Genomic DNA, 14,891 nt, shown 5'->3' on the forward strand with positions numbered 1-14,891 from the left:
TGTCTGCTGGTGCCACCATCACAGGTGAGAACGCAGCGGCCGCGGGAATATGGGGACTTTAGGGGCGATGCTTGCTCTGCCCCTAGAGGGCACTGTCTGCTGGTGCCACCATCACAGGTGAGAACGCAGCGGCCGCGGGAATATGGGGACTTTAGGGGCGATGCTTGCTCTGCCCCTAGAGGGCGCTGTCTGCTGGCGCCACCATCACAGGTGAGAACGCAGCGGCCGCGGGAATATGGGGACTTTAGGGGCGATGCTTGCTCTGCCCCTAGAGGGCGCTGTCTGCTGGTGCCGGCATCACAGGTGAGAACGCAGCGGCTGCGGAATATGGGGACTTTAGGGGCGATGCTTGCTGTGCCCCTAGAGGGCACTGTCTGCTGGTGCCACCATCACAGGTGAGAACGCAGCGGCCGCGGGAATATGGGGACTTTAGGGGCGATGCTTGCTCTGCCCCTAGAGGGCGCTGTCTGCTGGTGCCGCCATCACAGGTGAGAACGCAGCGGCTGCGGAATATGGGGACTTTAGGGGCGATGCTTGCTCTGCCCCTAGAGGGCGCTGTCTGCTGGTGCCACCATCACAGGTGAGAACGGAGGGGCCGCCCAGCGCCCGGCACTTACCTGACAGCAGCCGTCATGCTCCCAATAGGGTTGATTGGTAAAGGTCTGACACCCGGGAAGATGCCCCTGCTGAGGACGCGGGCTCCGTTCTGGATGACTCCGGGGGAAACTGTGGAGACAGAAGGAGAAGGATCATCAGCATCAAACATGGCACAGACCCAAACAACACAGGTCAGAAAACCGGAGGCTCTGCAGTCTGAACAGCGCAGCAGTGAGGACTGTTCATCCAGACCTTCCTGGTGCATCAGGAGAAAGGCGGAGGAGTGAGGCGCTCACACAGCTTTCCACAAGCCCTGCACGTCCTATGCATCCACAATCATCCCTGCCCATTGTAGCTGTGGTATTCTGTGGATGAACCAGGTGGCTCTGGATGAAAACTGCTGTGGTCACTTCCTCCCAGGCTGGAGAATACACAATATAAATGGTGACATCACTGCCCAGCATGGCTTTCCACATTACCCTTCAAGTGTCCTCATTAACTCTTCCTGTCAAGAATAAAATCAGCCGTTTACACCTCATCTAGATATTACAATGGGATAAAGGGATTATTAACTGGAGCTTTTGAACCTTAAACCTGCTCCCCATTATCTGTCTCTGTTATCAGCCACTGCAAAGTTCTTCTTACCACTACCTCATCACTGACCACACTGGGTGTTACTAGCCCTTTAAGCTTTAAAGGAACAGCAGGTTCTGCATTATCCCCAGAATGACAGTAGTTGTACAGACGCTGATGAGGGACATTTCCGTGTGCCCCGGTCTCCAGCGTTTGTGCCCTCCATAGTATAATCTGTGCCCTGCGATCACCCCGGGCTCCTGGCACCAGCTCAGCACAGTCAGGGCTCCGTCTGTGCCGTGCGGATGAGCACGTGCCGCCGCTGATCACAATATTGAAGTCATTCCTGACGATTTACAGCGGAGACATCTGTTGGTGAATAATTTACCGGCAGCAGATTCCGATTCCTCGAGACGTTGGGTGGATTAATATTATAAATGATTCGGGATCTAGGACGGCGGGGGATCAACCAGGAGCGGACCATTACAGCTCCACATGGGGGTCTCAAGTCACAGGAGTAAGTGGAAGAGGGGACGACACCGAGCACGAGGAGGGCACAGGGCCGCAGGCAGGAGGTCGGGGGACACAACGACTCCCCAAAAACCACGGAGTCCACAATCCTCACACCAGGAAAGCAGAATCGGGAAATGGAAACATAAATCGCTCCATACGTCCAATTCATATTCCACCATATTCAAGAGCTCTGCTTGTTGTCAGTGAGTGGTGGTGATCTCTACAGCCAGACCACCAGCAGTGTCTATCCGGTCTGTAGGAAAAACAAATAGTGAGCGGCCTCCAAAAATGGGGTCTGAGCGTCCAACCTCCGCCCCACCGGGTACCGTCACCAAACAGGATAAGAGACGAGATACAAGATCGGGGTCCGAAAACGCAGGAATAACACGGACATGGTCAAATCCCCCCAGGATAGTAATACCGCAGCCTGTTAGGAGACCTCAACCCTGAGAAAACTCAGAAGAAACCCAGAGATCAGCGGTGACATCACTGAGAACACCGCCTATCCATCACCAGAGATCAGCAGTGACATCACTGAGAACACCTCCTATCCATCACCAGAGATCAGCGGTGACATCACTGAGAACACCTCCTATCCATCACCAGAGATCAGCAGTGACATCACTGAGAACACCTCCTATCCATCACCAGAGATCAGCGGTGACATCACTGAGAACACCTCCTATCCATCACCAGAGATCAGCGGTGACATCACTGAGAACAACTCCTATCCATCACCAGAGATCAGCGGTGACATCACTGAGAACACCGCCTATCCATCACGAGAGATCAGCGGTGACATCACTGAGAACACCTCCTATCCATCACCAGAGATCAGCGGTGACATCACTGAGAACACCTCCTATCCATCACCAGAGATCAGCAGTGACATCACTGAGAACACCTCCTATCCATCACCAGAGACCAGCGGTGACATCACTGAGAACACCGCCTATCCATCACCAGAGATCAGCAGTGACATCACTGAGAACACCTCCTATCCATCACCAGAGATCAGCAGTGACATCACTGAGAACACCGCCTACCCATCACCAGAGATCAGCAGTGACATCACTGAGAACACCTCCTATCCATCACCAGAGATCAGCAGTGACATCACTGAGAACAACTCCTATCCATCACCAGAGATCAGCGGTGACATCACTGAGAACACCTCCTATCCATCACCAGAGATCAGCGGTGACATCACTGAGAACACCTCCTATCCATCACCAGAGATCAGCGGTGACATCACTGAGAACACCTCCTATCCATCACCAGAGATCAGCGGTGACATCACTGAGAACACCGCCTATCCATCACCAGAGATCAGCGGTGACATCACTGAGAGCACCTCCTATCCATCACCAGAGATCAGCAGTGACATCACTGAGAACACCGCCTATCCATCACCAGAGATCAGCGGTGACATCACTGAGAACACCTCCTATCCATCACCAGAGATCAGCGGTGACATCACTGAGCACACCGCCTATCCATCACCAGAGATCAGCAGTGACATCACTGAGAACACCGCCTATCCATCACCAGAGATCAGCGGTGACATCACTGAGAACACCTCCTATCCATCACCAGAGATCAGCAGTGACATCACTGAGAACACCTCCTATCCATCACCAGAGATCAGCGGTGACATCACTGAGAACACCGCCTATCCATCACCAGAGATCAGCAGTGACATCACTGAGAGCACCTCCTATCCATCACCAGAGATCAGCAGTGACATCACTGAGAACACCGCCTATCCATCACCAGAGATCAGCGGTGACATCACTGAGAACACCTCCTATCCATCACCAGAGATCAGCGGCGCCTCCTCAGGATTCTGTGATATTTAGGTCCCATTCAGCGAGTTAATAAACCGCACTGGGCCGGGTCCATGATGTGACAACGTGTGTGTTGCGATACACAGGGCTGTGCTGGGATTTGTGGTCCCTGCTGCGGATCAGTCGGTGTAGTGTCAGTCGGATGTAGCGTCGCCGTCTACTCACAACCTGCGTGTAAATGGTGTGGATGATTCAATAGCATCATGGCGCTGGCCGCGGCGACGTCGGGATCTGTGAAAATCAACCAATAGAATTGTTACTAAGTATCGGGGTGAAATACGGAACTTATCAACTATGACGAGGACACAGGTCGCCCACCACCAGGGGCGCGGACCACCAGCCGGACAGTCACATGATCTGAGAGCGGAGGAAGGAGAGAGCAGAGACGGCAGAGGACGGACAGCACGCCTGCAGTGTAAAGCATGGAGGTGGCTCAGCTACGTCTTCTATGTGAGGGAAGTCTCCTTCAGTTTATGCCACAGACAGACACCAGATAATAATACAAAGTAGCAAAGGGACATCACCATGGCAACCAGAATGTAACCACCCTCCATTCTTTACACTGCAGGCTGCAGAACACTTCATGTGATTTCTCTTCTTGCTTCATATTGATTTATATTATGCGAGGCTCCGTAATAACCACAAACATCACCGGGGACGCCCCAATCCCGTGTAAGAGGAGGCGCCCCGAAAACTACTCGATTTCCCAGCTGTCCCACAGAACAATGGTGGCGATGAGTGACAGCGACAGGACCCGTCCCTCCAGCAGCGCGCGGTGCGAACGGCTCAGCCGCGACCATCCGCCATCACCAATCCCCGCTCTGTTACTAGACAGATGGCAGCTGGCAGGGACTCGAAGAAAATATTATGGGTTTCCCGACTCGGCTCCCCCCGATCCTGTGCTGACGCCCCCGGAAAAACGCAGAGGAAAGCAGCCAAGGCTTCCATGGCAACCGATGTCACCATAGCGACAGTAAACATCCAGAAGCGGCTGCTGAAAAGAACATCTGCCCCAGCAAAGCGGCTCATCTGCCCGGAGGCGAAAGAACAACGAGGCCGCGAGACGAACGGAAACCGCGGCACGGAGAGAGGACAACGGAATCCGCGGCACAGGGAAGAGAACGGAAACCGCGGCACGGAGAGACAACAACGGGAACCACGGCACAGAGAGACAACAACGGGAACCGCGACACAGAGAGACGACAACGGGAACCACGGCACGGAGAGACGACAACGGGAACCGCGGCACAGAGAGACGACAACGGGAACCGCGGCACAGAGAAGAGAACAGAATCCGCGGCACAGAGAGACAACAACGGGAACCGCGGCACAGAGAGACGACAACGGGAACCACGGCACAGAGAGACAACAACGGGAACCGCGACACAGAGAGACAACGGGAACCGCGGCACAGAGAGACGACAACAGGAACCGCGGCACAGAGAAGAGAACGGAATCCGCGGCACAGAGAGACGACAAAAGGAACCGCGGCACGGAGAGACAACAACGGGAACCGTGGCACAGAGAGACAACGGGAACCGCGGCACAGAGAGACAACAACGGGAACCGCGGCACAGAGAGACGACAACGGGAACCGCGGCACAGAGAGACGACAACGGGAACCGCGGCACAGAGAGACGACAACGGGAACCGCGGCACAGAGAGACGACAACGGGAACCGCGGCACAGAGAGACAACGGGAACCGCGGCACAGAGAGAGGACAACGGGAACCGCGGCACAGAGAGACGACAACGGGAACCGCGGCACAGAGAGACGACAACGGGAACCGCGGCACAGAGAGACGACAACGGGAACCGCGGCACAGAGAGACGACAAAAGGAACCGCGGCACAGAGAGACAACAACGGGAACCGCGGCACAGAGAGACGAGAACGGAATCCGCGGCACAGAGACGACAACGGGAACCGCGGCACAGAGAGACGACAACGGGAACCGCGGCACGGAGAGACGACAACGGGAACCGCGGCACAGAGAGACGAGAACGGGAACCGCGGCACAGAGAAGAGAACGTAATCCGCGGCACAGAGAGACGACAACGGGAACCGCGGCACGGAGAGACGACAACGGGAACCGCGGCACAGAGAAGAGAACAGAATCCGCGGCACAGAGAGACAACAACGGGAACCGCGGCACAGAGAGACGACAACGGGAACCACGGCACAGAGAGACAACAACGGGAACCGCGACACAGAGAGACAACGGGAACCGCGGCACAGAGAGACGACAACAGGAACCGCGGCACAGAGAAGAGAACAGAATCCGCGGCACAGAGAGACAACAACGGGAACCGCGGCACAGAGAGACGACAACGGGAACCACGGCACAGAGAGACAACAACGGGAACCGCGACACAGAGAGACAACAACGGGAACCGCGGCACAGAGAGACAACAACGGGAACCGCGACACAGAGAGACGACAACGGGAACCACGGCACGGAGAGACGACAACGGGAACCGCGGCACAGAGAGACGACAACGGGAACCGCGGCACAGAGAAGAGAACAGAATCCGCGGCACAGAGAGACAACAACGGGAACCGCGGCACAGAGAGACGACAACGGGAACCACGGCAGAGAGACAACAACGGGAACCGCGACACAGAGAGACAACGGGAACCGCGGCACAGAGAGACGACAACAGGAACCGCGGCACAGAGACACAACAACGGGAACCGCGGCACAGAGAAGAGAACGGAATCCGCGGCACAGAGAGACGACAAAAGGAACCGCGGCACGGAGAGACAACAACGGGAACCGCGGCACAGAGAGACAACAACGGGAACCGCGGCACAGAGAGACGACAACGGGAACCGCGGCACAGAGAGACGACAACGGGAACCGCGGCACAGAGAGACGACAACGGGAACCGCGGCACAGAGAGACAACGGGAACCGCGGCACAGAGAGAGGACAACGGGAACCGCGGCACAGAGAGACGACAACGGGAACCGCGGCACAGAGAGACGACAACGGGAACCGCGGCACAGAGAGACGACAACGGGAACCGCGGCACAGAGAGACGACAAAAGGAACCGCGGCACAGAGAGACAACAACGGGAACCGCGGCACAGAGAGACGAGAACGGAATCCGCGGCACAGAGACGACAACGGGAACCGCGGCACAGAGAGACGACAACGGGAACCGCGGCACGGAGAGACGACAACGGGAACCGCGGCACAGAGAGACGAGAACGGGAACCGCGGCACAGAGAAGAGAACGTAATCCGCGGCACAGAGAGACGACAACGGGAACCGCGGCACGGAGAGACGAGAACGGAATCCGCGGCACAGAGAGACGAGAACGAGAACCGCGGCACAGAGAGACAACAACGGGAACCGCGGCACAGAGAGGGGACAACGGGAACCGCGGCACAGAGAGAAGAGAATCCGCGGCACAGAGAGACGACAAAAGGAACTGCGGCACAGAGAGACAACAACGGGAACTGCGGCACAGAGAAGAGAACGGAATCCGCGGCACAGAGAGACGACAACGTGAACCACGGCACAGAGAAGAGAACGTAATCCGCGGCACAGAGAGACGACAACGTGAACCGCGGCACGGAGAGACGACAACGGGAACCGCGGCACAGAGAGACGAGAACGGAATCCGCGGCACAGAGAGACGAGAACGGGAACCGCGGCACAGAGAGGGGACAACGGGAACCGCGGCACAGAGAGACGAGAACGGAATCCGCGGCACAGAGAGAAGAGAATCCGCGGCACAGAGAGACGACAAAAGGAACCGCGGCACAGAGAGACAACAACGGGAACTGCGGCACAGAGAAGAGAACGTAATCCGCGGCACAGAGAGACGACAACGGGAACCGCGGCACAGAGAAGAGAACGTAATCCGCGGCACAGAGAGACGACAACGGGAACCGCGGCACAGAGAAGAGAACGTAATCCGCGGCACAGAGAGACGACAAAAGGAACCGCGGCACAGAGAAGAGAACGGAATCCGCGGCACAGAGACAACAACGGGAACCGTGGCACAGAGAACAGCGAGATGAGCCCCAACCAGAGGATTCTCCCTCACCCAGCATAAAAACCACAAGGGAAGAGCACGAAAAGTGTCATCATGTCACTTACTAATGGCTGATAACAGGGAGTAATAGATTGTAGGACAGGTGAGTACTATCTATTACTCCCTGTTATCAGCCATTACTGGGGGAGGAGACTGTAGGACAGGTGAGTACAATCTATTACTCCCTGTTATCAGCCATTACTGGGGAGAAGACTGTAGGACAGGTGAGTACAATCTATTACTCCCTGTTATCAGCCATTACTTGGGAGGAGACTGTAGGAAAGGGGAGTACAGTCTATTACTCCCTGTTATCAGCCATTACTGGGGGAGGAGACTGTAGGACAGGAGAGTACAGTCTCCACCTCCAGTAATGGCTGATAACAGAGAGTAATACCTTATATTTGTTTATATTTACAATCTATAGCTTCAGCAAAGACTGATCAGACAAGGCACAGGCACTTGGTGCATCACGGAGCGGACATGATGCCCCTCTGTGGTGCTATGAAGCCAGAGCTGTCAATCAAAGGAGGGGAAGGGCGGGGTCAGAGTGAAAACGACCAGGTGGAGAGGTGGAATTAAAATATTTCGCCACACCATGATGCACCGCGAGCCTGTGCTTTGTCTGACCAGTCATTCTGTGCTGACAGAGGCCCTTTAAAAATAAGAATTAGAAATGGCTGATAACAGAAGACAATAGCCCAAAGATCAGTGCCTGGAAATAAAGCCATCAGCAACCCCTTGTTCTACAAACACTGTCCCGTGCTGCAGGCGGCGGCTCAGATTCCGGGGTCACGTGGTCGCTGTTCTGTTATTTTAGGTCATTCTGCTGAGATCAGCGACTCCTCCATGTGAATAGCGAAGCAGACAATCAGAGGGAGGGGCCAGATCAGCGAGGGAGGGGGCAGATCGGCGAGGGAGGGGGCCAGATTGGCGAGGGAGGGGGCCAGATTGGCGAGGGAGGGGGCCAGATCGGCGAGGGAGGGGGGCAGATCGGCGAGGGAGGGGGGCAGATCGGCGAGGGAGGGGGCCAGATTGGCGAGGGAGGGGGCCAGATCGGCGAGGGAGGGGGCCAGATCGGCGAGGGAGGGGGCCAGATCGGCGAGGGAGGGGGGCAGATCAGCGAGGGAGGGGGGGCAGATCAGCGAGGGAGGGGGGGCAGATCACAGAGGGAGGGGGGGCAGATCACAGAGAGAGGGGGGGGAAGATCACAGAGAGAGGGGGGGGGCAGATCACAGAGAGAGGGGGGGAGATCACAGAGAGAGGGGGGGGAAAAGATCACACCAAAATGCGATGACAGATGGAAGTGAACAGACGTAAGATGCAGAAATCACAAAGCATTGTATAACAAGTATATAGAGGGAGGTGGCACTGAGCAAGGTATATACAGTTTATCACAAAAGTGAGTACACCCCTCACATTTGTGTAAATATATTTACACAAGGCGGGCTTCACATCAGCGGTATTCTGCCGTAATGCCGGATCTGGCACAAATGCGTTTCAAGAATTGACCTGCTGCATTTTCAAAGACGCAGCCAAGATGAAGCCAATAAAAAAGTGCGCAGTGTGGACAGCGACATAGAAATCTCATAGGCTTTGCTGGGGGAAGGAAATGCATGCATATAGGGGCAGCTATGTGACCTCAAAAACGCAATAAAAGATGCCCTGTGTGAACATAGCCTAACAGTGTAACTAACTGAACACACATCCATTAATGTCTAATCTGCTGGCAACAAAAGTGAGAAAGTGAGTACACCCCTAAGTGAAAATGGCCAAATTGTGCACAATTAGCCATTTTCCCTCTCCGGTGTCATGTGACTCATTCATGTTACAAGGTCTCAGGTGTGAGTGAAGGAGCCGGTGTGTTACATTCGGTGTCATCGCTCACACACTCTCATACTGATCTCTGGAAGGCTCCTCGTGGCAAAGAATTCTCTGAAGATCTGAAAAAAAGAATTGTTCCTCTACATAAAGATGGCCGAGGCTATAAGAAGATTGTCACCACCCTGAAGCTGAGCTGCAGCACAGCGGCCAAGACCATACAGCGGTATAACCAGACAGGATCCACTCAGAACAGGCCTCACCATGGCCGACCACAGAAGCTGAGTGCACGAGCTCAGAATCATATCCAGAGGTCATCTGTTCAGAATAAACATAAGAGTGCAGCCAGCATTGCTGCAGAGGTTACAGGGGTGGGGGGTCCGCCTGTCAGTGCTCAGACCATACACCTCACAATACAGAGATTACAAGGGTGGGGGTCCGCCTGTCAGTGCTCACATTATATGCCGCACACTGCAGAGGTTACAGGGATAGGGATAAGGGGTCCGCCTGTCAGTGCTCACATTATATGCCGCACACTGCAGAGGTTACAGGGATAGGGATAAGGGGTCCGCCTGTCAGTGCTCAGACCATACGCCGCACACTGCAGAGGTTACAGGGGTGAGGGGGTCAGCCTGTCTCCACGTGAGAAGGACAATGACAAGTGTATCCTGCTTACAGTCAAGCATGGTGGTGGCGGGTCATGGTTTGGGCTGCATGAGTGCTGCCAGCTGTGGAGGGCTACAGATCATTGAATGAACCATGAATGCCCACATGTGCTGGGACACACTGAAGCAAATCAAGATCCCCTCCCTTCATATTCCAACATAACGACCCTAAACACCTCCGAGACACCACTGCCTCGCTAGAGAAACTGAAGGAAAAGGTGCCGGACCAGCCGAACGTCTCCAGACCAAAACCCTATGGAGCATCTGTAGAGCAGTACCGTGCAGTGTATATATATAGGGCTGGAGGAGTGATACTGTGCTGTGTATAATGAAGGGAATTTTGTTACTTACCGTAAATTCCTTTTCTTCTAGCTCCTATTGGGAGACCCAGACGATTGGGTGTATAGCACTGCCTCCGGAGGCCACACAAAGCAATTACACTAAAAAGTGTAAGGCCCCTCCCCTTCTGGCTATACACCCCCAGTGGGATCACTGGCTCACCAGTTTTAGTGCAAAAGCAAGAAGGAGGAAAGCCAATAACTGGTTTAAACAAATTCACTCCGAAGTAACCTCGGAGAACTGAAAACCATTCAACATGAACAACATGTGTACCCGAAAAACAACCAAAAATCCCGAAGGACAACAGGGCGGGTGCTGGGTCTCCCAATAGGAGCTAGAAGAAAAGGAATTTACGGTAAGTAACAAAATTCCCTTCTTCTTCGGCGCTCCATTGGGAGACCCAGACGATTGGGACGTCCAAAAGCTGTCCCTGGGTGGGTAAAGAAATACCTCATGTTAGAGCTGCAAAGACAGCCCTCCCCTACGGGGGTGTCACTGCCGCCTGCAGGACTCTTCTACCTAGGCTGGCGTCCGCCGAAGCATAGGTATGCACCTGATAATGTTTGGTGAAAGTGTGCAGACTCGACCAGGTAGCTGCCTGGCACACCTGTTGAGCCGTAGCCTGGTGACGCAATGCCCAGGACGCACCCACGGCTCCGGTAGAATGGGCCTTCAGCCCTGATGGAACCGGAAGCCCAGCAGAACGGTAGGCCTCAAGAATTGGGTCTTTGATCCATCGAGCCAGGGTGGCCTTAGAAGCCTGCGACCCCTTGCGCTTACCAGCGACAAGGACAAAGAGTGCATCAGAGCGGCGCAGGGGCGCCGTGCGGGAAATGTAGATTCTGAGTGCTCTCACCAGATCTAACAAATGTAAATCCTTTTCATACCGGTGAACCGGATGAGGACAAAAGGAAGGTAAGGAGATATCCGGAGAAACTCCTGAATGGGGCGCAGCACTACCTTGTCCTGGTGGACCACCAGGAAGGGAGCCTTGCATGACAGCGCTGCTAGCTCAGACACTCTCCGAAGAGACGTGATCGCTACCAGAAAGGCCACTTTCTGTGATAGTCTAGAAAGTGAAACATCCGTCAGAGACTCGAAAGGCGGCTTCTGGAGAGCAACTAGTACCCTGTTCAGATCCCATGGATCTAACGGCCGTTCGTACGGGGGGACGATATGACAAACCCCCTGCAGGAACGTGCGTACCTGCGGACGTCGTGCTAGACGCTTCTGAAAAAACACCAATAGCGCCGAGACTTGCCCTTTAAGGGAGCCGAGCGACAAGCCCTTTTCCAACCCAGATTGCAGGAAGGAAAGAAAAGTAGGCAATGCCAATGGCCAGGGGGACACTCCTTGTACAGAGCACCAGTAAAAGAAAATCTTCCACTTCCGTGGTAGATCTTAGCAGACGTGGGCTTCATAGCCTGTCTCATGGTGGCAACGACCCCTTGGGATAATCCTGAGGACACTAGGATCTAGGACGCAATGGCCACACAGTAGGTTCAGGGCCGTAGAATTCAGATGGAAAAACGGCCCTTGGGACAGTAAGTCTGGCCGGTCTGGTAGTGCCCACGGTTGACCGACCGTGAGATGCCTGTCGCCAGAGCTCTTTGATCGTCATGAAAACCGGGACCTTGCTGTTGTGCCGATTCGTGAAACCCGTCCGGGTGCAGAGACCATTCTCCTGCGTCCACGCCCTGGTGACTGAGGAAGTCTGCTTCCCAGTTTTCTACGCCCGGGATGTGAACTGCGGATATGGTGTATGCTCTGTCTTCCACCCCTAGCAGAATCCGGCGGACTTCCTGGGAGGCTCGCCGACTGCGTAGTCCGCCTTGGTGGTTGATGTATGCCACCGCTGTGGATTGTCCGACTGAATTCGGATCTGTTTGCCTTCCAGCCACTGCAGGAAGTCTTGCAGGGCAATATACACTGCCCAGAGCTCCAGACAATTGATCTGAAGAGTGGACTCCTCTGAATAGAGTCCTTGATCGTCTGAGAAAGGGGGGTGGACGCAGATGAAACTGCGTGAAAGGGACTGCCTCTGGATGAGGTGTCTCCTTGAAGGAGAGACTGCACCCCCGTCTGTAGTGACCGCTGTTTGTCCAGTGGAAGCTTCACCATCGCTGAGAGAGTGTGAAACCCCAAGCTAAGATATGCCAGCGATTGGGTTTAACTTTGAAAAGTTGAGGACCCACCCGAAACTCTGGGAAGTCTCCAGCGCCATGTTCAGGCTGTGTTGGCATGCCTCTTAAAAGAGTGCCTTGACAAGTAGATGGTCTAAGTAAGGGATCACAGGGTGACCCTGAGAGTGCGGGAGTGGTCCCACTGCTGCCATGAACTTGGTGAAAACCCGTGGGGCTGTCGCCAGACCGAAGGGTAGGGCTACGAACCGAAGATGCTCGTCTTCAATAACGAATCGTAGCAAACGCCGGTGCTCTGGAGCAATCGGCACGTGGAGATAAGCATCCTGATGTCTATTGATGCTAGGAAATCTCCTTGAGACATTGAGGCAATGACGGAGCGGAGGGATTCCATCCGGAACCGCCTGGTTTTCACGTGCTTGTTGAGCAGTTTAAGGTCCAGAACGGAACGGAAGGAGTCGTCCTATTTTGTCACCCCGACCAGATCGGAGTAAAAAGTGTCTCTTGTTCCTGAGGAGGAACCGGGATTACGACTCCTACTGCCTGCGGAAGAGCCTCGGCTCGGCCGGTGAGGAAGTTTTTGCGACAAACTGTCTCTCACCCACCGGCCATTGACCTGTGGCAGTTAAATGTCGCTAAAGCGGGGGAGTCTGCCACCGACCGCGGACGCGGAGAGAGAGGGGTGAAAGTCATGAGGAAACCGCCTTGGTAGCGGTTCCTCCGGCTGCCTTCTCCGGGCGTGATTGAGCCCGCCAGGAACCTGCGCCCCTCTGAGCCTTTTGAGTCCTGTTGGACGAGGGCAATTGGGACGTGCCCGAGCCTGGGAAGGACCGAAACCTCGACTGTCCCTTCTCCTGATGGGTCTTGTTTGATAGCTGGGGTAAGGAAGAATCCGTACCCTTGGACAGTTGAATGATTTAATCCAACCGCTCACGAAACAGTCTGTCACCAGATAAAGGCAATCTGGTTAAGCACTTTTGTGGAAGCAGCATCTGCTCCAATCCCTTAACACTAGGAGCGTAACAACACGGAGTTGGCGGACGCCACTGACGTACGGCTCGTAGAGTCCAGGACAGCATAAACAGCTTGAGTCGCAATGCCGACATTGCGAGGTGAAGGACGCTACTGCGGCCAAGATGTACATGTGACCGCGTCCCTCTGCGCAATACTAGCTGAAATAGCTTGGAGTGCCTCTATGGCTGCGAATGCCGGGGCAACCGACCCGCCGATAGCTTCATAGACAGATTGCAACCAGAGGGCTGTCTGTCAATGGCATCTTTAAGTGAAGTCCCATCTTCCACTGCAACTATAGATCTAGCCGCAAGCCTGGAGATTGGGGGATCCACCCTTGGAGCGCTTGAGCACGTCAGGGGGGAAGAGACAACGCGTATCCTCAATACGGTTGGAGAAAACGCTTATCGGGATAAGCGTGGTGTTCCTGGACTGCTTCTCTGGAGTCAGAGTGACCAGAAAAGTACTCAATATACGCTTGAGATACCGAAATAGGGATTTCTTCTGCTGTGAAGCTGACCCCTCCACTGGAGGAGTTGAGGGAGAAATACCCAACCTTCCATTGATGGACGCTATAAGATTATTCACCATAGCGTCACCATCCGGTGTATCCGGATTGAGAGCGGTCTCAGGATCAGAGTCCTGAACAGCTACGTCTGCCTCGTCATACAGAGAGTACTGTGATGAAGTCGAGGGCCGTTCTTAGGGAGCTCGCTTAGGCCGTCTGGGACTGTCATCCGTGTCAGAGCCTGCACCCTGGGATGCATGGGACCCTCCTGGAGCCATGATTTGTTTCGAAATCAGGGTGGCCAGGGGCATTGAATCAACATTGCCCAAGGTCTGTCTGGACTGCAAAGTCTGTAAGATGTTAGTCATAGTCACAGACAATATATCAGCGGAAACTGCAACTCCGTCCCTGTCCCTGGACAGGGATCACAGGTGGTTCTTTTGGCCACCTGTAGCAGAGACCCCGTTGAGTAATTGCACACACTGGGGGTCCTGGAACAGTATCGCATGCAGTACAAGCAGCATAGAAAGCCTGTGCCTTGGCACCCATGCTTTTTTTTTTTTTTTTTTTTTTTTTTGCTGTTGCTGTCTAGCCATCTAGGAGCATTAGCCAAGAATAGCGACCGTACAGTGCAATGTATAGCATACAAGCATGAAGTACAATAAACACTTCAGCACATGCAGTACAAGGAGCATAGAAAGCCTGTGCCTTGGCACCTTTGCTTTTCTGCTGCCGTTGTCTAGTTATTCAGGAGCATTAGCCAGGAAAAGCGACATACAGTGAATGTATAGCATACAAGCATGAAAATAACCACTGCAGCACATGCAATCCAAGC

General features: G+C 54.4%; 1 protein-coding gene across 3 annotated transcripts in view; it reads right to left on the reverse strand.

The window, feature by feature from the left end:
• The window catches only part of FOXN3 (forkhead box N3), a 188,418-nt gene that overhangs the window by 8,943 nt on the left and 164,584 nt on the right, over positions 1-14,891 (reverse strand). For 2 of the 3 annotated variants that reach the window (XM_075331144.1, XM_075331143.1), the window contains exons 5-6: positions 3,696-3,761; positions 618-726 (exon numbers count right to left, since the gene is read on the reverse strand). In XM_075331144.1, the coding sequence (XP_075187259.1) occupies positions 618-726; positions 3,696-3,761 (175 nt within the window). The remainder of the gene's footprint in view (positions 1-617; positions 727-3,695; positions 3,762-14,891) is intronic. The other variant, XM_075331145.1, reaches the window with a different exon arrangement.

This window comes from Anomaloglossus baeobatrachus, chromosome 12, assembly GCF_048569485.1.
Source record: "Anomaloglossus baeobatrachus isolate aAnoBae1 chromosome 12, aAnoBae1.hap1, whole genome shotgun sequence".
NCBI classification, from domain to species: domain Eukaryota; kingdom Metazoa; phylum Chordata; class Amphibia; order Anura; family Aromobatidae; genus Anomaloglossus; species Anomaloglossus baeobatrachus.